The 26,228-nt window shown below is 35.2% G+C and overlaps 3 protein-coding genes across 5 annotated transcripts; 2 read left to right on the forward strand and 1 right to left on the reverse strand.

The window, feature by feature from the left end:
* Positions 1-2,415: 2,415 nt before the first annotated feature.
* LOC107588480 (CDC42 small effector protein 1) lies at positions 2,416-11,439 on the reverse strand. The gene is made up of 4 exons (XM_016276587.1): positions 11,099-11,439; positions 7,401-7,505; positions 3,222-3,304; positions 2,416-3,136 (listed from the first exon to the last, which is right to left on the reverse strand). Exons 1-3 carry the CDS (start codon positions 11,159-11,161, stop codon positions 3,233-3,235), a joined length of 240 nt encoding a protein of 79 aa, XP_016132073.1. The 5' UTR covers positions 11,162-11,439; the 3' UTR covers positions 2,416-3,136; positions 3,222-3,232.
* Positions 11,440-17,776: 6,337 nt separating this feature from the next.
* On the forward strand, positions 17,777-22,468 carry LOC107588481 (GA-binding protein subunit beta-2-like). Of its 2 annotated transcripts, none has more exons than XM_016276588.1 (8): positions 17,777-17,974; positions 18,771-18,878; positions 18,965-19,132; positions 19,228-19,422; positions 19,580-19,730; positions 20,899-21,066; positions 21,142-21,260; positions 21,347-22,468. In XM_016276588.1, exons 2-8 carry the CDS (start codon positions 18,771-18,773, stop codon positions 21,698-21,700), a joined length of 1,263 nt encoding a protein of 420 aa, XP_016132074.1. In that variant the 5' UTR covers positions 17,777-17,974; the 3' UTR covers positions 21,701-22,468. The 2 variants fall into 2 exon arrangements, with proteins under 2 accessions (XP_016132074.1, XP_016132075.1); XM_016276589.1 differs by having other exon boundaries at positions 20,902-21,066.
* Positions 22,469-23,663: 1,195 nt separating this feature from the next.
* Positions 23,664-25,994, forward strand: elp6 (elongator acetyltransferase complex subunit 6). Of its 2 annotated transcripts, none has more exons than XM_016276649.1 (8): positions 23,664-23,792; positions 23,938-24,103; positions 24,181-24,259; positions 24,341-24,411; positions 24,499-24,623; positions 24,758-24,962; positions 25,064-25,222; positions 25,305-25,994. In XM_016276649.1, the coding sequence occupies exons 2-8, from the start codon at positions 24,050-24,052 to the stop codon at positions 25,425-25,427; spliced, it is 816 nt and encodes a 271-aa protein (XP_016132135.1). In that variant the 5' UTR covers positions 23,664-23,792; positions 23,938-24,049; the 3' UTR covers positions 25,428-25,994. The 2 variants fall into 2 exon arrangements, with proteins under 2 accessions (XP_016132135.1, XP_016132133.1); XM_016276647.1 differs by having other exon boundaries at positions 23,956-24,103.
* Positions 25,995-26,228: the final 234 nt, after the last annotated feature.

A 26,228-nucleotide genomic window follows, 5' to 3' on the forward strand; every position in this document is an offset into this window, starting at 1 on the left:
AAGCACACAGCGTCTTCACGACATGGCGGCTGCAACAACAATACTACAGCGAGAATAAAAGTTACGCCGCCTTTCTTTGTGTGAACATTTGTGCGGTGTTATGCAAATCTTCCCACATAGTGACGTAGACATGTGGGGGCGTGTTAGAATGAGCCATTTTAGGTAGGCGTGGTTGACAACTTTTATACAGAATATCTCTTTGGATTTGAGACTTTAGTCTTTGCAACTTTACAGATCTTCTTTATGCACCAAGAGCTTGTAACACTCCAAAGAGAAAGCAAAAATTGAAAATCGTTCAATTTTTCAATTTTCATCATATGACCCCTTTAAATACATATTTATTGTAATAGTTAGGAGCATCTAAACTGTAAAAGCACCTGCGCACCTTTTTCCAGCCATGGAAGCTTGTTTCCGTCACAGAATAAAAACGGCAATTTTGACTTTTTCCTCTCGCAACGGAGAAAAAGGTCAGAATTGTGAGAAAAAAAGTCTCACAACTATCTTTTTTATTTTTTATTCCGTGGCAGAAAAAAAAATATTGTGGGATGTAAACTTAGAATTCAGTTACAAAGTCAGAATTCTGAGTTTACATCTTGCAATTCCTGACTTGTTTTTTCCCCTCAAAATTGAATTAGAAAAATATGAATTAGAGTTTCTATTATAGGCATGCAAACACAAAGCAAAGAGCAAAGTAAAATGATAATGTTATTTACAGTAAAAATAAAAATAAATTAGTTTTTTTTTTTTAAGATTTGGTTAATATATTCAAATTATACCGAGAGCTTTTTTTTATACGCTTTAGATAATATTACTATCTATATCTCAATTAAAACAAACAACAGTTTGCTCTTTGTACAACTGTATTGTTACAAACCAAAACACAAAAGGATTCATCAACAACATAACACCATGCCATATGAACAGAACACTATTACTGCTCCCATTTAAACAAAATCAATCAGTTGAACTAATAGACTCAAAAAAGTAAAGAATAAAAAGAAAAGCATTAAAGACAAAAAGAGCCTAATGAGTGCTTTGCACAAACATTATGGCTTTAAAAAAAATAAGACAGATGCTTAAAAAAAAATGGGCAAACAGTCACATAAAACCAAAAAGTGAGAAAATCTGCAAGCAACATGTATAATTAAGTTAAGGGAGCTGTCGAGATCTTTGGCAGAGATGCAAACATCTGCACGTTTCTCTATACTGTCAGCTAAGAATGAAATGCATTCCCACTAAAAAAATACTCTAAAACATTCAAAAGCAACATGCACAATCTGAAAGCATTCGCTACGTACATTTTTTCCTATGACATTTCCCAACAAATTACAGCAAACACAAAGTAAATTACAGTTTGGGATCTTGCAAAGCAATGCCTTTGAAATAAAACATCACAATTCTAAGCAAAAACATCGTGTTTAACATTTCAGCCCAACTTTGTGCTACATTGAGCTGCATTCAAAAACAAAGTACAGACAGAGTAAAGTATACAAAGTGTGTGTAAATCAGTGATTTAATCATGGTGCCGTGTGTGAGGACTGGAAACAGAGAGCGTGTGTTTGAGCTGGTGTGGGGTGGAGCTTGATGTGTGAATGTGATGTTTAAATGACAAAGGGCAGTAGCTCGCTGCTGGCAGGAAGCCGCCGTTCAAAGTCTCCACTCAGATAATAGCCTTTTTTTAATACTTATGGATTAAAGGAATAATTCACCTAAAATAAAAATTATTTACTCAACCCTCATGTCATTTCAAACTTTTTTATTATTATTTTTTTTTTACAGTGGAGAAATTTTTAAAGAATTTATTTTTTTTACAATAGTGCCTGTTAAGACGCTCTCCAAAAAATTCAAATAATAAAAAAAGCACCAAATATGGTCCTCAAAAATCCAAGTGGTCTTGATGCCGTATTATTGCTTTCCAGACTATTGACTAAATATTTCTGTAGCATGCAGTTCTCATGTTAACAGTTCACTTGAGGGGATGATTATCAGTGAATAATGACATAAATTTGGTCTGTTCCTCACATAAAGCAAATGTAAAACTTCAGAAAACTTTGAATATGGACCACCATTATGGTGCCCTTTTGGATTTTTTTTATAGCTTATACATTATATCACTATGCATTGATGTTGTACTAATAATCACAGGAAAAAAAAACGTATAGGCCTACTCTTAAAAATAAGGGTGCTTAAGTTCTTCACAGCGATGCCATAGAAGAACTATTTTCGGTTCCACAAAGAACCATTCAGTCAAAGGTTCTTTAAAGATCCATCTCTTTCTTACCTTTTACAATCTGAAGAACCTTCATTTGCCACAAAGAACCTTCTGTGAAACAGAAAGGCTCTTCAGATGTTAAAGGTTCTTTGTGGAACCAGACAAAAAGGTTCTTCTATGGTATCGTGAAGCACCAATATTTGTAAGAGTGTGTGTGTTTGAAATGACTTGGTGAATGAGTATTTTTATTTTAGTAATTTTTAAAACTATTCCTTTAGAGTTATTAAGGCCATTAGGCATTATTTGTTCATGCAATATCAAACAAGCGGACATAAAAAAAAAAAGAAATATTTTCATACTACATCTTTCTACTATACACATATCAGACAGCTTTGTATAATACACTAATCTGTGCAATTGTTAATGACAAGCAGTTGGAGACACTATAATGGTATAGGTGCACATATATTTCCATTACAAAACAAAAGCAAACACACACTTGTGCACATCCTTATCAACGACTATGACAAACATGCCAGTTATAACTTTGGGAAGGCAGTCAAATAGTCCCCTGTGTTAAAGCGATAAGAGCCTGTCCTCTTCCACAGCAAGCACAGGCAGTGTCTCAAACGCACACGTCACACATTCACACACTTTGTCAGGCGTTCTTACACAATCCGGTCTAAATGTAATAACAGTCTTAGAGTGGGGGGGTGGGGTCAAGTCTCCTCTGAGACATTCCAGAGGATCCAAAAGATATAAAACCTGCAGAGGTGGCGTCCATGTTGGTAGCTGCAGCACGGAGGTTGTTGTTTTTGTGATCGGGATCTGCTCTTTATCTCCTCCTCATTGGTACAGTGCTGCTAGCCGGACAGGTTCTGCTTAGGACACTTTACGGAGCTTTGAGGAAAAAAATGAAAAAGTCTGGGGAACAGATGAAGGTCTGTGGTTAAATAGGAGTGCATGTGAGAGGATGGAGAGGAAGAGGAAGGTGTGCGTTCATACTCACTGGTGAAGAGGCTATAACAACAAGCTGTTTCGTCCATTAGCATGAGGCACTTTGGATCTCATTTGTTCCTGCATTGGGCCAGACTGCAAAAGGAAGTGACAATCAGGTTATTGGCATGGAAAAACTTTAACTTTTATTAACAATAAGTCCACTTTAACAAACACAACAACTATACTTTTAGTAGTCCAGTAAGATTTCCATTGATATGATCCAAGTCTTAAAGTGGTCAAAGTAAAATTTCAAACTTCAAGTGAGGTCAAATAATCTGATATACTAGGAAAAAACTAACTTTCAGACTTCAAAACTTCCATCTAAGTCAAACAAAAGAGCATTTATTGAATATTACTGCTATTAAAGAAGCATTGAATTATGAGAATAATATATACACAAGTAAAAAATAAGTAAAAATTAAAAATCATTATAGGAATATTAAAATAATATCATCATTACTATTATTTATATTTAATCATATAATATCATGACATTATTTATATTTAATTATATATAATAGCAATAATAAATACAATTTAAATATGTATATAGTACTAAAATTGTATTTCATTTACATATAATACTTTATATAGTAAAAATTACTACTACTACTAATATCGTCACCATATTACCATTACTATAATATTTCTTTACTTATTACTTTTAAATTATGATAACATTAATAGAGCAACAACAAATGCTATTTATTAATTAATTAATAATAATAATTTGTTAATTAAATATAATTTTAGTACTAGTATTTACACAATAAATACTTTATATGGCAAACATGACTACTACTAATAATGTCATCAACATCATACTATATTTTCTTATTGCATTACTATAATAATAACAATAATATTCAGTAATAATAATAGGATTAATATTAATACAACAACTAAAACAACAACAATAATAATAATACAATTTGAAAATAAGGAGTGTCATCTCTGCAAATTAAGTTTTTTATATGGAATAGTGTTCATTAAATAGAAAGACTGGATTGCTGCATGATGTACAAACTGTAAAATAAATTCACACTTCAAGAGGTGGGGCTGAAAAATCCTTCATGCAACAACAAGCCTGTTTCACACATACAGAGCTCTTCACAGCGTCACACCCATTGTTACATCATGTGTCTCAGGAACACTGCTTCTCACAGCAGAACGAGGAGGAAGTCCATTTCACTGGGTCATTCTATACACAACTTCCCAGCATGACACAAAAGAACAGAACCACAAGGGAAAAGCCAGCAGGTCGGTCACCTGTGTTCATCACATGGACTATGAAAGGCTGATATCAACCAATACCGCTTATCACTGGAGGTTTCAGCTATCAGCGCTGCATTGTTAACAGGTCCAGCTTTTGCTTTGATAAAACTACTAAAGCCACCACTGACTAAAAAGCTCATTTCTTAAAAAGGTGTTGACTCCACTAAGAGCTGTACATTTTGCAAACCACACATGAAGCTGTAGATTGCCATTTAAAAATCAATCAGTGACCACTGCAAAGACCTTGACGAACATTTCCTCATTTAAAGGTCTCTATTCTGTCCCTGACGGGCCGCCTGCCAACATTCCTCTGAGCAAGTTGCAGTCTGCTTGATTCTGCCCAGGTATTCAGTCCCTCCGTGAGCTGCAGGATTAGGTAACGCCTCGCCTTCTTATTTGACAACACAACAGCCCAATGAACATGAGCTAAGATCACATCTTACACACGCAGCATGTCTACCTTACTCAAACATGCATTTGATTTTTTTAATTTGACACTTTAGAATACCTTTACATCATAATAATAAATATTCACCCAAAAATGAAAATTCTGTCATCAATTACTCTCTCATTTCGTTCCAAACCTGTAAGACCTTCGTTCATCTTCGGAACACAAATTAAGATATTTGAGGTCAAATAATCTGATATACTAGGAAAAAACTAACTTTCAGACTTCAAAACTTCCATCTAAGTCAAACAAAAGAGCATTTATTGAATATTACTGCTATTAAAGAAGCATAGAAGAATAATATATACACAAGTAAAAAATAAGTAAAAATTAAAAATCATTATAGGAATATTAAAATAATATCATCATTACTATTATTTATATTTAATCATATAATATCATGACATTATTTATATTTAATTATATATAATAGCAATAATAAATACAATTTAAATATGTATATAGTACTAAAATTGTATTTCATTTACATATAATACTTTATATAGTAAAAATTACTACTACTACTAATATCGTCACCATATTACCATTACTATAATATTTCTTTACTTATTACTTTTAAATTATGATAACATTAATAGAGCAACAACAAATGCTATTTATTAATTAATTAATAATAATAATTTGTTAATTAAATATAATTTTAGTACTAGTATTTACACAATAAATACTTTATATGGCAAACATGACTACTACTAATAATGTCATCAACATCATACTATATTTTCTTATTGCATTACTATAATAATAACAATAATATTCAGTAATAATAATAGGATTAATATTAATACAACAACTAAAACAACAACAATAATAATAATACAATTTGAAAATAAGGAGTGTCATCTCTGCAAATTAAGTTTTTTATATGGAATAGTGTTCATTAAATAGAAAGACTGGATTGCTGCATGATGTACAAACTGTAAAATAAATTCACACTTCAAGAGGTGGGGCTGAAAAATCCTTCATGCAACAACAAGCCTGTTTCACACATACAGAGCTCTTCACAGCGTCACACCCATTGTTACATCATGTGTCTCAGGAACACTGCTTCTCACAGCAGAACGAGGAGGAAGTCCATTTCACTGGGTCATTCTATACACAACTTCCCAGCATGACACAAAAGAACAGAACCACAAGGGAAAAGCCAGCAGGTCGGTCACCTGTGTTCATCACATGGACTATGAAAGGCTGATATCAACCAATACCGCTTATCACTGGAGGTTTCAGCTATCAGCGCTGCATTGTTAACAGGTCCAGCTTTTGCTTTGATAAAACTACTAAAGCCACCACTGACTAAAAAGCTCATTTCTTAAAAAGGTGTTGACTCCACTAAGAGCTGTACATTTTGCAAACCACACATGAAGCTGTAGATTGCCATTTAAAAATCAATCAGTGACCACTGCAAAGACCTTGACGAACATTTCCTCATTTAAAGGTCTCTATTCTGTCCCTGACGGGCCGCCTGCCAACATTCCTCTGAGCAAGTTGCAGTCTGCTTGATTCTGCCCAGGTATTCAGTCCCTCCGTGAGCTGCAGGATTAGGTAACGCCTCGCCTTCTTATTTGACAACACAACAGCCCAATGAACATGAGCTAAGATCACATCTTACACACGCAGCATGTCTACCTTACTCAAACATGCATTTGATTTTTTTAATTTGACACTTTAGAATACCTTTACATCATAATAATAAATATTCACCCAAAAATGAAAATTCTGTCATCAATTACTCTCTCATTTCGTTCCAAACCTGTAAGACCTTCGTTCATCTTCGGAACACAAATTAAGATATTTTTGATGAAATCCAAAAGCTTTCTGACCCTGCATGGAAAGCAAGGGAACTACCATGTTCAAGGCCAGAAAGGTAGTAAGGACATCATTAAAATAGTCCATGTGACATCAGTGGTTCAACCGTAATTCTATGACGCTATGAAAATACTTTGTGTGCAAAGAAAACAAAAATAACGACTTTATTCAACAATTCTTCTCTTGCATGGTCAAAAAACTCTTTGATTTCATAAAAAAAATCTTAATGTGTGTTTTGAAGATAAACAAAGGTCTTACGGGTTTGGAACGACATGAAGGTGAGTAAATAATGACAGAATTTTAATTTTTGGGTGAACTACCCCTTTAAACATGACTTGTTCAGACAACTGGTAGGCACAGCAGATTTGAGGGCAAAATTGAAAGGGAAAGAGGGCAAAAGAAAAACAACAGGGATTTCCAAAAGGTCTGGTAGTGGGTGCCAGGTATATTTTTACAAAAATCCCAGCATCCTTCTTTGGATTTTTAATATGTGCCTGTGCATAATCCTGTATTATTCAGAGGTTTAGTAAAGAATGCATGCAGAAGCATTTGTTCGGTCATTGTAAATTAATTATAGCCATGCCATAAACATTAAAATGAGGGAGTCCCACTGTACCAACGTAATAAAACATGTCTTACCGGTTGCATGCCGTCTGCCATTTCACCAGAGCCTATGTGTGTCAGATGAACGAAGTTTGTGGGCTCTCCGATCATGCTGCGGTCAATTCTCCTCCGTTTCTTCTTCTGTGAACATAGAGGCTTAAATTGACAAAGGTCCAGCATAAAGATGCAAAGCACTTGATTGGCAGATTGGTGAAACAGCATGATGTAATCCAAAGGTGTTGAAAATCGAAGTGTAGTGAGTGAGCTCAAAGAAGCCTGTCATGTGACCATACAACAACCACACCAGTGCCTGGGTGATATTACACTAATGTTTCCCTATGGAATCTATTCCTGGATGCATCCTGAAGATGAGCAGCATTCTTCATAGAGTTCCTAAAAATCCCTAATTGTTGTACAGTTCACAGTTTCTTTTCTTGGTTTCCCATAACTATGCAGTAGAGTTAGTCAGAGATTATATAAGTAAATCTAAAAAAAAAAAAAATCTTTGTATCAACAACCAGAATAATTATTTGATGAGATCATGTGCCATAGCAGGGGTGTTGGCATACGAGCCATTACTTGTCTGTCCAGAGTGAACAAAGTGCATTTTACACAACATATAGCACTGGATTTATATTGTCAATCATCAAATATATCTTCTAGATTTACCTCAAATCTTACACTAGTTTTTGAAACGGACCAGAGTTTATTTGATGTCAGTGTTCAGATCGTTTGGTTGGTGTTAAAATTACTATCACTAATAATAATAATAATGTTTTTAATGTCAAGATTATTATTACATAAATAGTTACTTATTTCTAAATAATAGCAATAAGCTCAATATAATGAAATACGACAAATCTAATGAAAAATATGAGGTACAATTTTACATAAAATAGGACTATAAATATTTCTTTTTAATTTATGTACAGGTGCATCTCAATAAATTAGAATGTTGTGGAAAAGTTCATTTATTTCAGTAATTCAACTCAAATTGTGAAACTCGTGTATTAAATAAATTCAATGCACACAGACTGAAGTCGATTATAATTTTTAAACATTATTATCATATATTTTATTATATTATTATATAAATAGTTATTTGGAAATAGTGGTAATACTCTTTCTATTTAAAACAATTAGTCAATACGACAAATCTCTTGGGCACTTTGAGAATAAAAGGTTTTCTATCTTATGAATAATAATAATAATAATAATAGCAAGAATAAATTATAAACAGAAACACTACTCTTATTGTTTTTATTATTGCTTGTTAAACCATGCACCTTTTATTGTTTTTATTATTTCTTACTGTTGTTAAACTATGTACCTTTTAGATCTTTAATTCAAGATTTTACCTCAAAGTGTTCATTAGATATATTGCCATTAATTATTATTTAGAAAGAATATTATATTTATTATTACTTAGAAAGAAAGAAAGAAAGCTCTTCGTATTTTTCTGCTCTGGACCAAGCTTTTCAGGTTGAAAACAGTTACAAGTTAAATTTAGTTTTTCGAATGCAACATGTCTTATGTAACTCCAGACATCCTTGAAGGTGTTTATTTTCATAATCTTTGTATAGTCAATGGCCCATATCATAGCAAACCCTTGGCACATGCTTTAGTCCTTATCACCTTCTCTGATGTAAGGAGACACTTTAAACAGAATCATTTGATCTAAATCAGTTGAAGAAAATTGCTCTTGCACTGGGAAGTAGCATTGGTCTGTTACAGATGCCCACTGTTGTCTGACCTCACCCCCCACCCAACAATAGAACAAACAAGAACCTAAAAATAATAAGAGGAAGGAGGGAGGAAAAGAATGAGCACTCCCAGCTCGGAGGAGCCAGCTTCCCTTCAGAACCCCCTGTCATTGTTACAGGAGACCATGGTAAACCTGGGTCACTCATCACTGGCTCAGAACCTCAATCCAGATGAAAACAAACTGACTAACAAAGACTGAATTAAACCACTAATTTGTCAAATACGCAAAGCTATTCTAGAAACATAAACATGATTCTTTTACTTACAGGAATATTAAAGGGAAAGTCCAACCCAAAATTAATTTTTGCTATCATTTAGCAAACTCTGACTTCCTTTTGCTCATGCAATACAAAAGGAGATGTTTAGCAGAATGTCTGAACGTCCAAACTTGGGATTTTCCAATGAAATGAAAGTAGACCGCCAGGGACTGTCATGCGCCAAAAAGAATCATAAAAGCGCCATAAAGAGATCCATATGACTCATGCTCTACATTCAAAGTCTTTAAAAGCCATGCAATTATTTTGTGTAAGGAACAGACCGATATTTAAGTCATTATTCAAATAAAACTGCTTTTCAAACTTGCCACATCATGATCAAGATGTGCAAGAAGCAGTAACTTGTTGAGGTCAAACATGGTACAACGCATTTTGTGGTGCCACATTTGAATATGCACAAACATGAATGAGATTTGAGAGCTAAAAAAACAATTTTAGACAAAAGCAACTTCATATGGCTTTAGAAAACTTATAGTATAGTATTCCTATAATACAATTATACAAGATATTTTTACCTGTATTGCCCAAAACAAACTTCCCTTAAAGGGACAAATAAAGTATATATATGATGATGATGGTATGAATACAGTATAGGAAGATATAGTATGCGAGTCATATGCAGTACTTTTATAGTGCTTTTTTCTTTGTTTTGGAGTCTGACAGATGATGGTCACTAATTTCATTGTATGAAGTTTAGGAGTCAACATGTTAAACTTCTCCTATTATGTTCCAATTAAGAAAGTCAGTCATACAGTTTAGTAACAACATGAGGGGGAGTAAATGATGAAAATTTGTATTTTTTGGTTGAGCTTAAAAAAAGAATAATCACATGATACACTACTGTTCAAAAGTTTGGGGTCGGTAAAATTATTTTATTTTATATCTTAAAGAAGTCTCTTATACTCACCAAGGCTGCAATTATTTGATCAAAAACACAAAATATTATTACAATTCGAAACAACCATTTTGCATTTCAGTATATTCGACATTACTCCAGTCTTCAGTGTCACATGATCCTTCAGAAAACATTTTAATAAGCTGATTTTATGCTTAAACATTTCTTATTAATAAATGTCGGAAACCATTTGTTTCTGGATTTTAATGAACTGAAAGTTGAAAGAACAGCATTTATTTGAAATAGAAATAGTTTGCAATGTTATAAATGTTCATAATGTTGTGTTTGATCAATTTAATGCATCCTTGCCAAATAAAAGTTATTTTTTTAAAATCTTACTGACCCCAAACTTTTGAACTGTAGAGTATATTCTTGATAAAAAATGAAATATGCATGTGTGGGCACATTTATCAGACTTCCCTCACATGCAAAGTGGTTTGGATCCATACCTCTACACGTTCACCCGTTCAATGACAGAACATTCTTTGTCCATCTGTGTTTTACGTCTGGCTTCACTCTCAAAAACACATTTGCACTCCTGACAAACTCCTAAGACTATCTGGGTCACATTCACATCAGCTGAAAGGTTTCTTTTCTGCCCTTGACCAGCGTGAGTCATTCTTCGCGTGATTAGCGAACACAAAGCTTGCATGAGCCACAGGGAATGCCTAATTGATGAAATTAGTCCAGATGTTGTTCTCAAAAGAAGCCTGATATCACAGTACCTGTGATTCATGTAGATTCCTTATGATGGAAGCCTGGGAAATAAAACTATAAATCTCTCCAAATGAGACACTTACCGGAGGAGGTTTGGCTACCACGCAGCAGCCGATCTTATGCCAGAACGCACTCATCTCCGGCATGCACCGGTTGGGTTCCCCCCTCTCTCTCGCCACCCTGCAGGCCGTTTAGAGACAAGATAGAGAGAGAATCTAATCCTCAACACCCAGCGATATTAGCCGTGGCTCGTCCAAGAAGCTCTGTCCTGATCACTGACAGAATCCTTGTTGATGTCTCTGCTTTAAGTATATATACACAAGTCCCCTTATTCCCGCAGTTATTCTGGGCCCCTGATTTCCAGTTGAATCTGTGGGACTGTGGGGTTTATACAAGCCAGATCTGTTACAGACGAATCTGTTCAATGAAAGAAAGAAAAAAAAATATGAATTTGTAATGAAGTAGACCTGAATCCATCATACAAGCCCACCATATATTATACATTTAACATGCTGCAAACAAAACAGTAAGTGACACTGATTATGAATGATGCCAATCTTAAATTAAAGAAAAGGAATACCATCTTGTAACTTCTTTCTTTGGCATTGAGATATACAATATGGCACTGAGCAATTACCATATTCATTTACATGATAGTACTCCAATTAACTTCAAAAACAGCTTGTAATGAAGAAGTACTACATATTACCACATACATCATATTGTAATACCATGGTACTTTGAAATATACAATTGTGCTGAATGATTCAAATATTCATGTTGGTATTAATATGGTGCCCCAATTAAAATCAATGAATAGCATGGTATTACAGTGGTATATCGAAAAACGAAGTACTAACGTGGCAGTTTTTAATAAATAAATATGAACAGAAACTAATCTTTGTAACAGTGTTCAACTTTGAGCTGAACTCCCTAACTAGACAGTATGGCTCTTTATGCTGTCTAGGAAGGCAGTTCACTTGTTTGAGACAGCCGCTTTCTTGGGGATTGAATTCACTTTATAGTGCCGTTACAACTAAAGGAAAATCAGGGTAATAATAACAAACCCGTTACAATGACAACTAACGTTACTCAAACACACCTAGAATGGATTCGGTAAACAAGTAAACATGGATTACAAACGTTACAAAGAAACAAGCCACTCAGACGAAAGCAGAAAAAACAAACAGGAAAACAATAAAACAGTGTGTAAACCTTTAAAACAAACAAACAAACAAACAAACAAACACATCCATTGTGTTTTTTGAAAACCAACGTCACTGCACCCGTTTACCAAGAAATTTTGGAGCACTTCATTCTTCCTTCTGCTGACCAGCTTTTTGAAGATGCTGATTTCATTTTCCAGCAGGATTTGGCACCTGCCCACACTGCCAAAAGCACCAAAATTTAGCCATGGTGTTGGTGTGCTTGACTGGCCTGCAAACTTGCCTGACCTGAACCCCATAGAGAATCTATGGGGTATTGTCAAGAGGAAGATGAGAGACACCAGACTCAACAATGCAGATGACCTGAAGGCCGCTATCAAAGCAACCTGGGCTTCCATACCACCTCAGCAGTGCCACAGGCTGATTGTCTCCATGCCACGCCGCACTGATGCAGTAATTCATGCAAAAGGAGCCCCTACCAAGTATTGAGTACATGTACAGTAAATGAACATACTTTCCAGAAGGCCAACAATTCACTAAAATTTTTTTTTTATTGGTCTTATGAAGTATTCTAATTTGTTGAGATAGTGAATTGGTGGGTTTTTGTTAAATGTGAGCCAAAATCCTCACAATTAAAAGAACCAAAGACTTAAACTACTTCAGTCTGTGTGCATTGAATTTATTTAATACACGAGTTTCACAATTTGAGTTGAATTACTGAAATAAATGAACTTTTCCATGACATTAATTTATTGAGATGCAACCATGTATGTTGTTAAAAATAACGATTATAATTTTTAAACATTATTATCATATATTTTATTATATTATTATATAAATAGTTATTTGGAAATAGTGGTAATACTCTTTCTATTTAAAACAATTAGTCAATACGACAAATCTCTTGGGCACTTTGAGAATAAAAGGTTTTCTATCTTATGAATAATAATAATAATAATAATAGCAAGAATAAATTATAAACAGAAACACTACTCTTATTGTTTTTATTATTGCTTGTTAAACCATGCACCTTTTATTGTTTTTATTATTTCTTACTGTTGTTAATCTATGTACCTTTTAGATCTTTAATTCAAGATTTTACCTCAAAGTGTTCATTAGATATATTGCCATTAATTATTATTTAGAAAGAATATTATATTTATTATTACTTAGAAAGAAAGAAAGAAAGAAAGAAAGCTCTTCGTATTTTTCTGCTCTGGACCAAGCTTTTCAGGTTGAAAACAGTTACAAGTTAAATTTAGTTTTTCGAATGCAACATGTCTTATGTAACTCCAGACATCCTTGAAGGTGTTTATTTTCATAATCTTTGTATAGTCAATGGCCCATATCATAGCAAACCCTTGGCACATGCTTTAGTCCTTATCACCTTCTCTGATGTAAGGAGACACTTTAAACAGAATCATTTGATCTAAATCAGTTGAAGAAAATTGCTCTTGCACTGGGAAGTAGCATTGGTCCGTTACAGATGCCCACTGCTGTCTAACCTAACCCCCCACCCAACAACAGAACAAACAAGAACCTAAAAATAATAAGAGGAAGGAGGGAGGAAAAGAATGAGCACTCCCAGCTCGGAGGAGCCAGCTTCCCTTCAGAACCCCCTGTCATTGTTACAGGAGACCATGGTAAACCTGGGTCACTCATCACTGGCTCAGAACCTCAATCCAGATGAAAACAAACTGACTAACAAAGACTGAATTAAACCACTAATTTGTCAAATACGCAAAGCTATTCTAGAAACATAAACATGATTCTTTTACTTACAGGAATATTAAAGGGAAAGTCCAACCCAAAATTAATTTTTGCTATCATTTAGCAAACTCTGACTTCCTTTTGCTCATGCAATACAAAAGGAGATGTTTAGCAGAATGTCTGAACGTCCAAACTTGGGATTTTCCAATGAAATGAAAGTAGACCGCCAGGGACTGTCATGCGCCAAAAAGAATCATAAAAGCGCCATAAAGAGATCCATATGACTCATGCTCTACATTCAAAGTCTTTAAAAGCCATGCAATTATTTTGTGTAAGGAACAGACCGATATTTAAGTCATTATTCAAATAAAACTGCTTTTCAAACTTGCCACATCATGATCAAGATGTGCAAGAAGCAGTAACTTGTTGAGGTCAAACATGGTACAACGCATTTTGTGGTGCCACATTTGAATATGCACAAACATGAATGAGATTTGAGAGCTAAAAAACAACAATTTTAGACAAAAGCAACTTCATATGGCTTTAGAAAACTTATAGTATAGTATTCCTATAATACAATTATACAAGATATCTTACCTGTATTGCCCAAAACAAACTTCCCTTAAAGGGACAAATAAAGTATATATATGATGATGATGGTATGAATACAGTATAGGAAGATATAGTATGCGAGTCATATGCAGTACTTTTATAGTGCTTTTTTCTTTGTTTTGGAGTCTGACAGATGGTGGTCACTAATTTCATTGTATGAAGTTTAGGAGTCAACATGTTAAACTTCTCCTATTATGTTCCAATTAAGAAAGTCAGTCATACAGTTTAGTAACAACATGAGGGGGAGTAAATGATGAAAATTTGTATTTTTTGGTTGAGCTTAAAAAAAGAATAATCACATGATACACTACTGTTCAAAAGTTTGGGGTCGGTAAAATTATTTTATTTTATATCTTAAAGAAGTCTCTTATACTCACCAAGGCTGCAATTATTTGATCAAAAACACAAAATATTATTACAATTCGAAACAACCATTTTGCATTTCAGTATATTCGACATTACTCCAGTCTTCAGTGTCACATGATCCTTCAGAAAACATTTTAATAAGCTGATTTTATGCTTAAACATTTCTTATTAATAAATGTCGGAAACCATTTGTTTCTGGATTTTAATGAACTGAAAGTTGAAAGAACAGCATTTATTTGAAATAGAAATAGTTTGCAATGTTATAAATGTTCATAATGTTGTGTTTGATCAATTTAATGCATCCTTGCCAAATAAAAGTTATTTTTTTAAAATCTTACTGACCCCAAACTTTTGAACTGTAGAGTATATTCTTGATAAAAAATGAAATATGCATGTGTGGGCACATTTATCAGACTTCCCTCACATGCAAAGTGGTTTGGATCCATACCTCTACACGTTCACCCGTTCAATGACAGAACATTCTTTGTCCATCTGTGTTTTACGTCTGGCTTCACTCTCAAAAACACATTTGCACTCCTGACAAACTCCTAAGACTATCTGGGTCACATTCACATCAGCTGAAAGGTTTCTTTTCTGCCCTTGACCAGCGTGAGTCATTCTTCGCGTGATTAGCGAACACAAAGCTTGCATGAGCCACAGGGAATGCCTAATTGATGAAATTAGTCCAGATGTTGTTCTCAAAAGAAGCCTGATATCACAGTACCTGTGATTCATGTAGATTCCTTATGATGGAAGCCTGGGAAATAAAACTATAAATCTCTCCAAATGAGACACTTACCGGAGGAGGTTTGGCTACCACGCAGCAGCCGATCTTATGCCAGAACGCACTCATCTCCGGCATGCACCGGTTGGGTTCCCCCCTCTCTCTCGCCACCCTGCAGGCCGTTTAGAGACAAGATAGAGAGAGAATCTAATCTTCAACACTCAGCGATATAAGCCGTAGCTCGTCCAAAAATCTCCATCCTGATCACTGACAGAATCCTTGTTGATGTCTCTGCTTTAAGTATATATACACAAGTCCCCTTATTCCCGCAGTTATTCTGGGCCCCTGATTTCCAGTTGAATCTGTGGGACTGTGGGGTTTATACAAGCCAGATCTGTTACAGACGAATCTGTTCAATGAAAGAAAGAAAAAAAAATATGAATTTGTAATGAAGTAGACCTGAATCCATCATACAAGCCCACCATATATTATACATTTAACATGCTGCAAACAAAACAGTAAGTGACACTGATTATGAATGATGCCAATCTTAAATTAAAGAAAAGGAATACCATCTTGTAACTTCTTTCTTTGGCATTGAGATATACAATATGGCACTGAGCAATTACCATATTCATTTACATGATAGTACTCCAATTAACTTCAAAAACAGCTTGTAATGAAGAAGTACTACATATTACCACATACATCATATTGTAATACCATGGTACTTTGAAATATACAATTGTGCTGAATGATTCAAATATTCATGTTGGTATTAATATGGTGCCCCAATTAAAATCAATGAATAGCATGGTATTACAGTGGTATATCGAAAAACGAAGTACTAACGTGGCAGTTTTTAATAAATAAATATGAACAGAAACTAATCTTTGTAACAGTGTTCAACTTTGAGCTGAACTCCCTAACTAGACAGTATGGCTCTTTATGCTGTCTAGGAAGGCAGTTCACTTGTTTGAGACAGCCGCTTTCTTGGGGATTGAATTCACTTTATAGTGCCGTTACAACTAAAGGAAAATCAGGGTAATAATAACAAACCCGTTACAATGACAACTAACGTTACTCAAACACACCTAGAATGGATTCGGTAAACAAGTAAACATGGATTACAAACGTTACAAAGAAACAAGCCACTCAGACGAAAGCAGAAAAAACAAACAGGAAAACAATAAAACAGTGTGTAAACCTTTAAAACAAACAAACAAACAAACAAACAAACAAACAAACACACAAAAAAAAACGTTTTTTCCTCTCCTCAACTAGTTTTAACTCGCAGAACCTCGATGAATAAGTTGTCCGAGAGTCATCCGACTGAAGTGAACTAGACTATCAGCGTCCATCGCTTATCTTTATCGTCTTTATTACTCGAGCACACAGGCGCTGGTCCTACTCAAACTCAACTACAACTGAAAGCTCGGCACAACAAACCGGCTCGACCGAACCCGGGCCATGCTAGCGGCTCAAATGAATTAATAAAGTTCAATCGAGTCTCGGAAAAGTTATTCAATTTTCTAGCATAAATTAAAATAGAAAGAAAAACTTTACCTTTGATTAAAACGAGAGCCCCAAGTGAGCGGCTGGAGTGAAGCAACTCTTGTGAGGAGAGCTGAGGGTGCCAGGGTGGAAGTGACTCTGTGTTTCCCAGATCACTGAGGTGTGGTTGAAGTTTCCCCATTAATGTGAGGAAATACTTCATTCCAGAGACCAGCAGCGCCACCAACGGGCTACAGATATAGACTATATATTTGATGGACGTACAATAAAAAGTATCTTTCTTTCATCTATAGATTTGTTGATTATCTGATGAAAATTGAGTTTTTTTTTTTATTACTCCAATTAAATCTCCCTCTTTGGGATAAAATTGCTGAGATTACTCAGTTTTCTAGTGCATTTTCAATGCTTAATGAGTCATTATATGATTTTAATCTTGAACTTTGGGAAATTTTGCAATCTCAGCAGTCCTATCCTAAATAAAAGAATAAAATAACAAGTTAGAGGAAATGTATTTGCATAAACCTCTTCGTTTTCAAAAGCAGAGAATGGATGAGCTAGCCAATACATTTTTCGTCTGGTGGCAGGATCTCGTCATGTGTACTGGTTTTGCAGTAGGGGGCGCTACAAACGCCTCAACTTTTAAACACTACCAAAGAAGAACCAATCAAATATTTCTACTTCCGGTACCGTTCGTGCGCCATCTTTGACGACAAATAGCCCATATCTATGTTATTTTGTTTTCAAAAAGTATCGAAAAGTATGAAAGAACACTAAATCGTATTAAATAACCGAAGCATATGACTGGTTTTTACTGTATCTAGCGTGTTATAATACAGTAAAACTCTTCGGGAAACATTTTTGGCGAGGTGAGCACCAGAAGTTTTGCTTTATTCTGTTTACTAGCAACTGACTGCAGGAGTTTGATGTAATGTTACTGTCATAAAAAGAGATTTTAATTACATATTTGATATGGTATTGGCGATATAGTAACTGCAGACGAATACATGACAATACGAGGACTTGTTTTAAGACTTTAAAAAGTTAAGCGCAACTTGCTCAAACTTCTTGTCATGTTAAATTTGCACTTTTAGTCATATGTTCTCTACTTGTCCGATTATTAGCCTGCTCATAAAAATAGTTTGAAAAATATACTGTATGTATTTCGAAAATCTCGTTAAAAATAACCAATAAGGTTACGATATTAATTATGTTTCTTATGATGTAGAAATCAAACAGTTTTTAAAACCGTAACACTATATAATAGACAGTAAACCTGACTGAAAGTTTGTGAAAATGTCCGTCCAGCCACACAGTAATATTGTCAACAAAAGCATGGAACCAACTTCCACCGGAACTTGCCTTATTATAAAATGATGACTATTTCCCGTTCTGTCATTGATAATGTCGAAGATGAATGTACACATCCGCTTCCTGGCACTTAAAAACACTTGATCCTTATAGAATAAAGTCTTATGACTAATATAACCACAGTGTCATACACTATACCGTTTGTATATATGGAAACCATCTTTTGGGCATTTTCTTTGAAAAACTGCACCTGGTTAAACACCTCATGGTTGTAAACATGTGGTTGTCAAGAAATAAAGCAACATTTCACTATCAACTATATTCTGATGCTTCAAACCTTATTTGTATGATTAGATGTCGCTTGTGGATTTGGGAAAGCGTTTGTTGGAGGCCGCACGCAAAGGACAGGATGATGAAGTGAGGTCACTTATGGCCAATGGAGCTCCTTTTACTACAGACTGGGTGAGTTGTATTTGCTGCTCAATGCTTATTGTCGGCAATTTATAATCTGCATTTTACTATAACATGAGGATGGTAATATGTTTTAGCTGGGAACCTCACCACTTCATTTAGCTGCACAATACGGGCACTACTCCACCGCTGAAGTGCTTCTCCGTGCCGGAGTGAGTAGAGATGCCCGCACTAAAGTCGATCGAACCCCCCTCCACATGGCTGCGGCAGAGGGCCACTCAAGCATTGTTGAATTGTTGGTCAAGGTAATAACTGATGAAAGCAGAACAGCATGAGTTTTTTTTTTATTTGAAATTCTGACTTTTTATTTGAGATATAATATCTGTTATATCTGGAACAGAGTGGAGCAGACATCAATGCCAAAGACATGCTGAAAATGACCGCCCTGCACTGGGCTGCGGAACATGGGCACAGGGGAGTCCTGGAGCTGTTGATCAAAAACGGCGCTGATACTCACGCCCTCAGCAAGTTTGACAAGACGCCTTTTAACATTGCGGTGGACCGAGGAAACACTGAGCTGATGCTATTGTTACAGGTAAAAATGAGATTGCATTTTAATGACGTGTTGATTATCATTGTCATCATATCATTGTCAAAACATCATGTAAAATTCACCATTGTGTATTTAAAATCGTTTATAGGCAAAATCAAGGCTGCAGTCTCATAAGTTGATGGTTTGTTTGTTATTCTAGGAGGGAATGCAGAACCAAGTGAACATGAATCCAGAGAGGACTATCCTAAGCAGCACGTCTCCCGCCACCGCCAGCCCTCAGTTCATCATCTCCTCCTCTGGAGTGGTCAATCTCTCTGATATTGTTCTCACTAATGCTAAGACTAACACAGGTATGAGTTTCATTACATTTTGTTTCCATGCTTGTCAGTAATGAGTAAATGGCAAAATGATCTGAGATGAAATTCTGTTTTACATAGTTTTAATTGAAAAAAATATGTTTTTGTTCCTATGATAATGGCTGTGGCAACCTGTTCTCTCCACCTGCCCTGTCAAAAATCATATAAATCATAATTTCTTTGCCTTAGTATATTTAATTTGTTGGCTTAATGCAAAGAGTTTTTTCCACTTACACAAGCCATTCAGAAGACTGGGGTCAGTAAGAAATTTTGAATGGAATTATAATTTTTTTTTTTAACAAGGACACTTTACATTGATTATAACTGACATTAAAGACATTTATAATGTTAACATTTTTTTAAACTTTCTATTCATTAAGCAATCCTTTAAAAAGTATCTCAGTTTACACAAAAATATTAAGCAGCACAACTGTTTTCAACACTGATTATAATAACAGATATTTATTGAGCACAAGATCAGCATATTAAAAAAATTTCTGAAAGATTGTGACACTGAAGACTAAAAGACTCAAAGAAAAGAATTGCTGAAAATTCAGCTTTGCCATCATAGGAATTAACTTTAAATATATAAAAATAAAGAATTTAAAAATAAAATATATTCAAATAGAAAAGCTATTTTTAATTGTATTATTATTTCACAATAATACAGGTTTTTTTTCATAAGATACTAATTTCAACAACATTAACGATACATAAAGAACATTAAACTTTTGCCACATGATTAACAACAACAACAAAACAAACACTTTAGGCATTCTTTGTAAACCTGTTGATTTTTGTGGGTACAACTCATAATTTTATTATAATTCATGGCATGAGGCTTGAGGTGCAACGTTTCTTTAGCAGGTTTGTGTGACTTTGATTTGAATTATGCTTTACATTCAAATCAGTTAGGAATTATGAATCACAACTCTTAACATGTACCAGCCAACTCGCATTTTATTTACTCACTAAAGCATATTTTTCTTGCATTTTGTGCTTGTTGAATGTTCATTTTGACATTGACATTTTGCAGCAGTATTTAATTAACCAGTTTTATTTTATGTAATGTTTTATTTGAACTGAATGCACATAGAAAATGTGTATTATAAGTAATATTTGTGAATTTCTCCTTTGCAAACAAACTGCTGCTATATCCCAGCAGGAGCTGCAGAGAGCGTGATTGCTGCTGATTCGGTAGATTCTGCCATCCAGCATCTTGTAGCGGAAGATGGCCAGAGAGTCATCACCATAGTAACCGACCAACAGGGAAACCTGCAGACTGGCAACTTGGGACAGAAATTCTTTGTCACAATGCATGGGCAGCAAAGTGAGTAGATTGCTAGTTTATAGTTTACAGACTTTGATGCAGTATTTATATTCTAACATGCCTGTATATATTTAGTGGTTGCAGTGCCAGCGGGTCAGATTGCAGAAGAAATCATAACAGAGGACACAAAACCAGTTCCAACACGGAAGCGGAAATTTGAATTAACCGTCAACCACGCAGATGTAAAACACAAGGTCTGATGAGCAGAGATTCCCATTTAAATCGTACTTTTTGGAATGCAAAATCAATTTGAAAGTAAACTGTTTGGGGTTTTCTATAGGAGCCCACCGAGAAGAACAGTCGGGAACTACTGGAACGGCAACTAAAGGAAGCAAACAGAAAAGCCCAGGGGTACAGACAGCAGTTACTACGAAAGGAACAGGAAGCTGAGCAGTACAGGCTTAAACTAGAGGCCATTGCAAACGGGCAAACCAATGGCTCCAGCACAGAGCCCCAAGAGGAAGTGGTGCTCCAGGAAGAGGAAGAGGAGGAGGTGGTTGGCGAAGAGGAAGTTGTCATGTTGCCAGAAGGGGCCATCATCATTAAAGAGGAGCCCCTTGACTCAACGACAGGAGAAACAGTAACATTAGTAGAAGCAGCAGATATCACAGCCACCTCCGAGGGCACGCCGTAGCAGTAAACCCAAAGACTCAAACACTCAGGAATTACATACTGTGTGTGCCTGGAGTGTGACATTGTGTTTATTTATTGTAAATCATAACTTTTGTTTTTATCCTTTTTTTTACACATAGCATTCAGTGTCTGTACAAACCTCTACAAAGATGTAGCATGAGTTATATTTAGGTGGCCACAATGATGCTGAGACCAGGCGTGTCTTTTTAACATACAGCAGTGCAAGCTATGGAAGATTTAGTGATAATGCTTTTCAATCAAGCCCCGTTATGCACCTCGAATGCATACTATACAGTTAGTATGCACCATAGTGTACTTAAAGTAACGTTCTGGGTTCAATATACATCATTTATTTATTTTTTTTAAAGTGCAAGTTGTGGTTATAGTAATGCACTTTCGATAAAAAATAAACTTGGACAGTGTTCTGGTGAAGCTGATATTTTTGTTAAATCACCTGCATTAATGAATCAGTAAGAAATCTATTATTTGAGATGCAAAATCTGCCTTTTTAATAGATTTTCAGGGTCAGTGAATTCTGAAAATGTTGTGCAAAAATTTCTGGGTTTACTAGCTGAATGTTTCTTGCCTGGTTCAATGTTGTGCCGTATTATAACCACGGTTTTTGTTTCTTTAAAAAAACAACAGCAACAACTGAAGGTCGTCAAAATTGTAATTGCAAATGCTGTCAATAGAGCTTAACTTGAACTTAGAACATTCCTAAAATAGTGACATAAAATTTAGAATGAAGGTTAACAGTATATCATATAAAGAACAATACTAGACATTTTTCGTATCTGTGTAACATTGACCTGCTCCTGCAGTGTGAGGCATGTCTTATTGATGCAGTCGGCATCTGGTGGTGTGATAATCGAAGTAGCTATGTATTTACTTAGAAAACAGACTCTTTCATGTATTATAATACTTTTAGCTGTTTATAAAGATAATTTACTCCATTCAGAGTACAAGAATGAGCAATGGTTGTTTCACTTTTTTCTTCTTTTGTTCTGTTAGACACTAAATCACGATTTGCATTTCAATGTTTTGTGCTCTTAAAAAGTATGCATCATGTCTTTGCTTGCATTTCACGGTCTGGTCCATGTGCCTGTTTCGGCTTTCCCTGTACAATTTCCTAGCTGCTTTGTTTATAGATGTTAACAGCTTTTACAGTCAGGCCTTGAGTGAAGTTATATCATCAGTTGTGTTCAGTCTTTGTATGTCAAGTTTAAAATGTGAACGAAATTTTATGGAACTAAACCGCAAGTGTTCTAAAGCTTATCTTTGCATAGAAAGAAATGTTTTGCATTATCTATGACATGTTTTCCAGGTACACAGCTGATGATTAACATTCCATGAACTGAATTTCAAGGGCTTGCATTGCCATTGCTGTGCGAAACTTATTTGAAAATGTACAGTTTTCGTCCATCTAAATCCAAGAATATTAAGATTTTTTTGGAGGACATTATACTATTTATTTTATGGGTGATTCATGTGGTCAAGACAGTTTTTATGTATTTAGAATTTCTGTTGTATAAGATGCCATCAGCAGTGATTTATAGGTAAAAACATTGACAATCTGTTGAAATTAGTTTTAGGCCAAAAGCAAGTTATGGTTACACTTTTGTTGTAAAGTTTAACAGGCAGAATTACTTGTTGTATTTCAGTGTGTTGAAAGCAAATGCTTAGCGTTCTAACTAAAAGCAGGCCCAAGCACACGTTATGTATCGTGAAAGATCAACAGTTTGTCCCCGAGTTTTCTTGTTTGTATATTTTTTACATATATTTTTATAATGAAACACTATCTGGGCCTGTCTTTGGTGCACGTGCAGCGTTTTTATCTCTGGTCAAAATAAATATTTTTAAGGTTGGGTATATCTACCAGTTTTTTTAAAGGATACATAAAAAATATTTGTAAATATTTTTTTTCAGTGATTTAAGAAAGAAAAAACCTCTCTACCAAAACGCGTTTTCGGAAAGATTGTCTTTATGCGGTTTCCGTACCCACGTTGACTAGCATAACAGGCAAGCGTGAAATATTTCTTCGTATTTATTTGTTTATATTTTAAAAGAAAATGATGTAACTGCAGACGGTGCCGGTACGTTAGTATTATTATTTTAATGTTCTCTTCGTATTTTCGATACTTTGAATACTTAGACAACGCTAATATTAATTTAGCATGCTAACTGCGCTACATATATACAGGAATGTATGCATTTTAAATGCTATGCTTTAATTTACAGTCGTGTTTTACTTAACAGCATGAGAAATACTGAAGAAGATCTGGAGACATAGAGAGGAGACAGCAGCATATCCTGCTCAACTGTAGTAAAGTTAATCTCTTATCTCACAAACATGTTTCCAGAATTGAACAGTATTCTCAATTCCACTCCAGACAGTTTCAAATCGGTAATTACACCCCTTTACAAGCTTGATGTAACTTGCTAGATGTCATAGAGTCTAACCGATGTTTTCTGTACTTGCAGAGTGACTTTATCCTAGTGTCAGACAGACGAGCTGATGCATCATTCCTTATTCATCACTATCTGTCTTTCTATTTACGTGGTAAGTGACCTGTTGTTTATAGTGAGGATATATATATATATATATATATATTATTATTTTTCTAAACTTGGATATTTCCAGCTGGCTGTAAGGTGTGTTTTCTGGGTCTTGTGCAGTCCTTCAGTCACTACAGTGCTGTTGGTCAGAGGCTGGTAAGTTTACATCAACTTGCTCTATTTAGACAGGTTTTTATTATTAGACAGACATTTATATTTCTTGATCATAATGTTTTTGTGCAGGGAGTGAGTCTGGCACAGGCAAGAGAGAAGGGTCAGCTCGTGTTTCTTGAAGGACTGAAGGATTCTGTTGGAGTTTTATTACAGGAGGACACCAGTCAGGAGACACAACCTTTGAGTTATCTCAGGCACGTATAGTATGTTATGAAAATATAGTTTAAATACATTTTATCTCTATTCCTCCTCCTTATAATGTTATGAAAGATATATAAGGAACAAAATGTGCTTTGCCATTTTTTGTTTGTTTGCTTCGTTTTTCTAGGTCCCCAGGTGCTGGACTGGAAGGTCTGTTCAGATTTGTGGAACGTGCTATGCGTCAGAGCGGAGATGGTGATGCTGGTGAATCATGGGGTCCTCCAGTGTTACTTATAGATGATCTCAGTGTGCTCCTGAGTTTAGGTGTTAGTGTTGGAGCAATACTAGACTTTACCCTCTACTGCCAAGCCACCGTGTGCTCTGAGTTGCAGGTGAGTCAGTGTTTTTGCGTCAGTGCCTGAAATAATGCCAGATGCAGTTGGTTTCACACTGTATTATGATCTATTAACTATAAATGTCTGCTGATATCCAGGGAAATATGGTAATTCTGGTGAGATGTGAGGAGGAGGATGCAGATGATGTTGATGAAGAGGGATCAAACCTGCTTCAGAGGGGACTAGTTCATCAGTGTAACTTGGCTTTACATGTAGAGGGGTTACCCACGGGCTACTGCAGGGACATACATGGACAGGTGCGATTTCATGTTTAAGTTTACGCTTACTCTGTTATAAATGGCTCTGAATTAAGTTGACATTTTTGTGGGGTTTTTTTAGATGGAGGTTTGGTGGAGACAGAGAGGAGAGACCATCTACAACCAACGAAAAATATTTCACTTTAAAGTTCACGATAAAGGAGCATCGTTTTTTGCTCGAGGGACTTCTAGTGCTGTTCTCTAAGTTTTCAAATGAATATATACGTTTTCACATTGAATCTCTTACTGAACTAATGTCATTATTTAGTTTGTTTTATATAAATACATCTATTTAATACATCACCAGTAGCCGTTGATTTGTTCACTTGTTTGCATTACTTGCTGAGATAACTTTGTGGACAAATATAATGGGTGCTTGTAAAAGTACTAACATGTATACATGTACATCAAGAGCTGGAACAATGATGCTAGTTGGGTCATAAAGAGACCCAAAAACAAAGAAGAGCTCAAGGAAAATCCATACTTATAAATAATATTTGATTTCTCACTGAATGTGAGCTAACATACAATTTCACCATACATTTGAAGACAAATTCACAAGTTTTTATTCTTCTCCTTTGAGGAGACCATGAGAATCTTAAGACATATTGATGCCAGATGATAGTTTCTTAAAGGTACATTATGAGATTCTCTGTAGATTAATCAGTGGTATATTTGTAAATGACCTTGAAATATATACGTTAAGAATACATTTGTAGATTGCAGAAGAATTAACAGTATCCTGTTATGTAAAGTTGTCACAGAGGGCGCTGTGATGCTCTTTTTGTTTGGAACAAGCCAGTATTGTGATTAAAACACTCGCTTTATGTGATCCGTTATGATCCATTTATGAAAATCGGTTCCTTTGAACAGTTCGGTTCATGGCTCATTACGAATCGGACATGTTTTACCCGTTTTACCCGTACGGATCAAGTACCCGGCTGCAGCCTACAGATCGGGGCGGGGCTGCACGTGTCGCTCCGCCCCATACCTACTCTGATTGGTT

The sequence above is a fragment of the Sinocyclocheilus grahami genome, unplaced genomic scaffold (assembly GCF_001515645.1).
Source record: "Sinocyclocheilus grahami isolate Dianchi unplaced genomic scaffold, SAMN03320097.WGS_v1.1 scaffold104.1, whole genome shotgun sequence".
Taxonomy (NCBI): Eukaryota; Metazoa; Chordata; class Actinopteri; order Cypriniformes; family Cyprinidae; genus Sinocyclocheilus; species Sinocyclocheilus grahami.

What these genes read in the sequence shown, in the direction of transcription:
- elp6 (XM_016276649.1), top strand. Translation starts at nt 24,050, where the DNA reads ATGTTTCCAGAATTGAACAGTATTCTCAATTCCACTCCAGACAGTTTC. An exon ending in CTCCAGACAGTTTCAAATCG is followed by an intron (nt 24,104 to 24,180) that starts GTAATTACACCC and finishes CTGTACTTGCAG; the next exon opens with AGTGACTTTATCCTAGTGTC. An exon ending in CAACCTTTGAGTTATCTCAG is followed by an intron (nt 24,624 to 24,757) that starts GCACGTATAGTA and finishes TCGTTTTTCTAG; the next exon opens with GTCCCCAGGTGCTGGACTGG.
- LOC107588481 (XM_016276588.1), top strand. Translation starts at nt 18,771, where the DNA reads ATGTCGCTTGTGGATTTGGGAAAGCGTTTGTTGGAGGCCGCACGCAAA. An exon ending in CTCCTTTTACTACAGACTGG is followed by an intron (nt 18,879 to 18,964) that starts GTGAGTTGTATT and finishes AATATGTTTTAG; the next exon opens with CTGGGAACCTCACCACTTCA. An exon ending in CACAATGCATGGGCAGCAAA is followed by an intron (nt 21,067 to 21,141) that starts GTGAGTAGATTG and finishes GTATATATTTAG; the next exon opens with TGGTTGCAGTGCCAGCGGGT.
- LOC107588480 (XM_016276587.1), bottom strand. Translation starts at nt 11,161, where the DNA reads ATGCCGGAGATGAGTGCGTTCTGGCATAAGATCGGCTGCTGCGTGGTA. An exon ending in TGGTAGCCAAACCTCCTCCG is followed by an intron (nt 7,506 to 11,098) that starts GTAAGTGTCTCA and finishes CTATGTTCACAG; the next exon opens with AAGAAGAAACGGAGGAGAAT. An exon ending in TGGCAGACGGCATGCAACCG is followed by an intron (nt 3,305 to 7,400) that starts GTAAGACATGTT and finishes TTCCTTTTGCAG; the next exon opens with TCTGGCCCAATGCAGGAACA.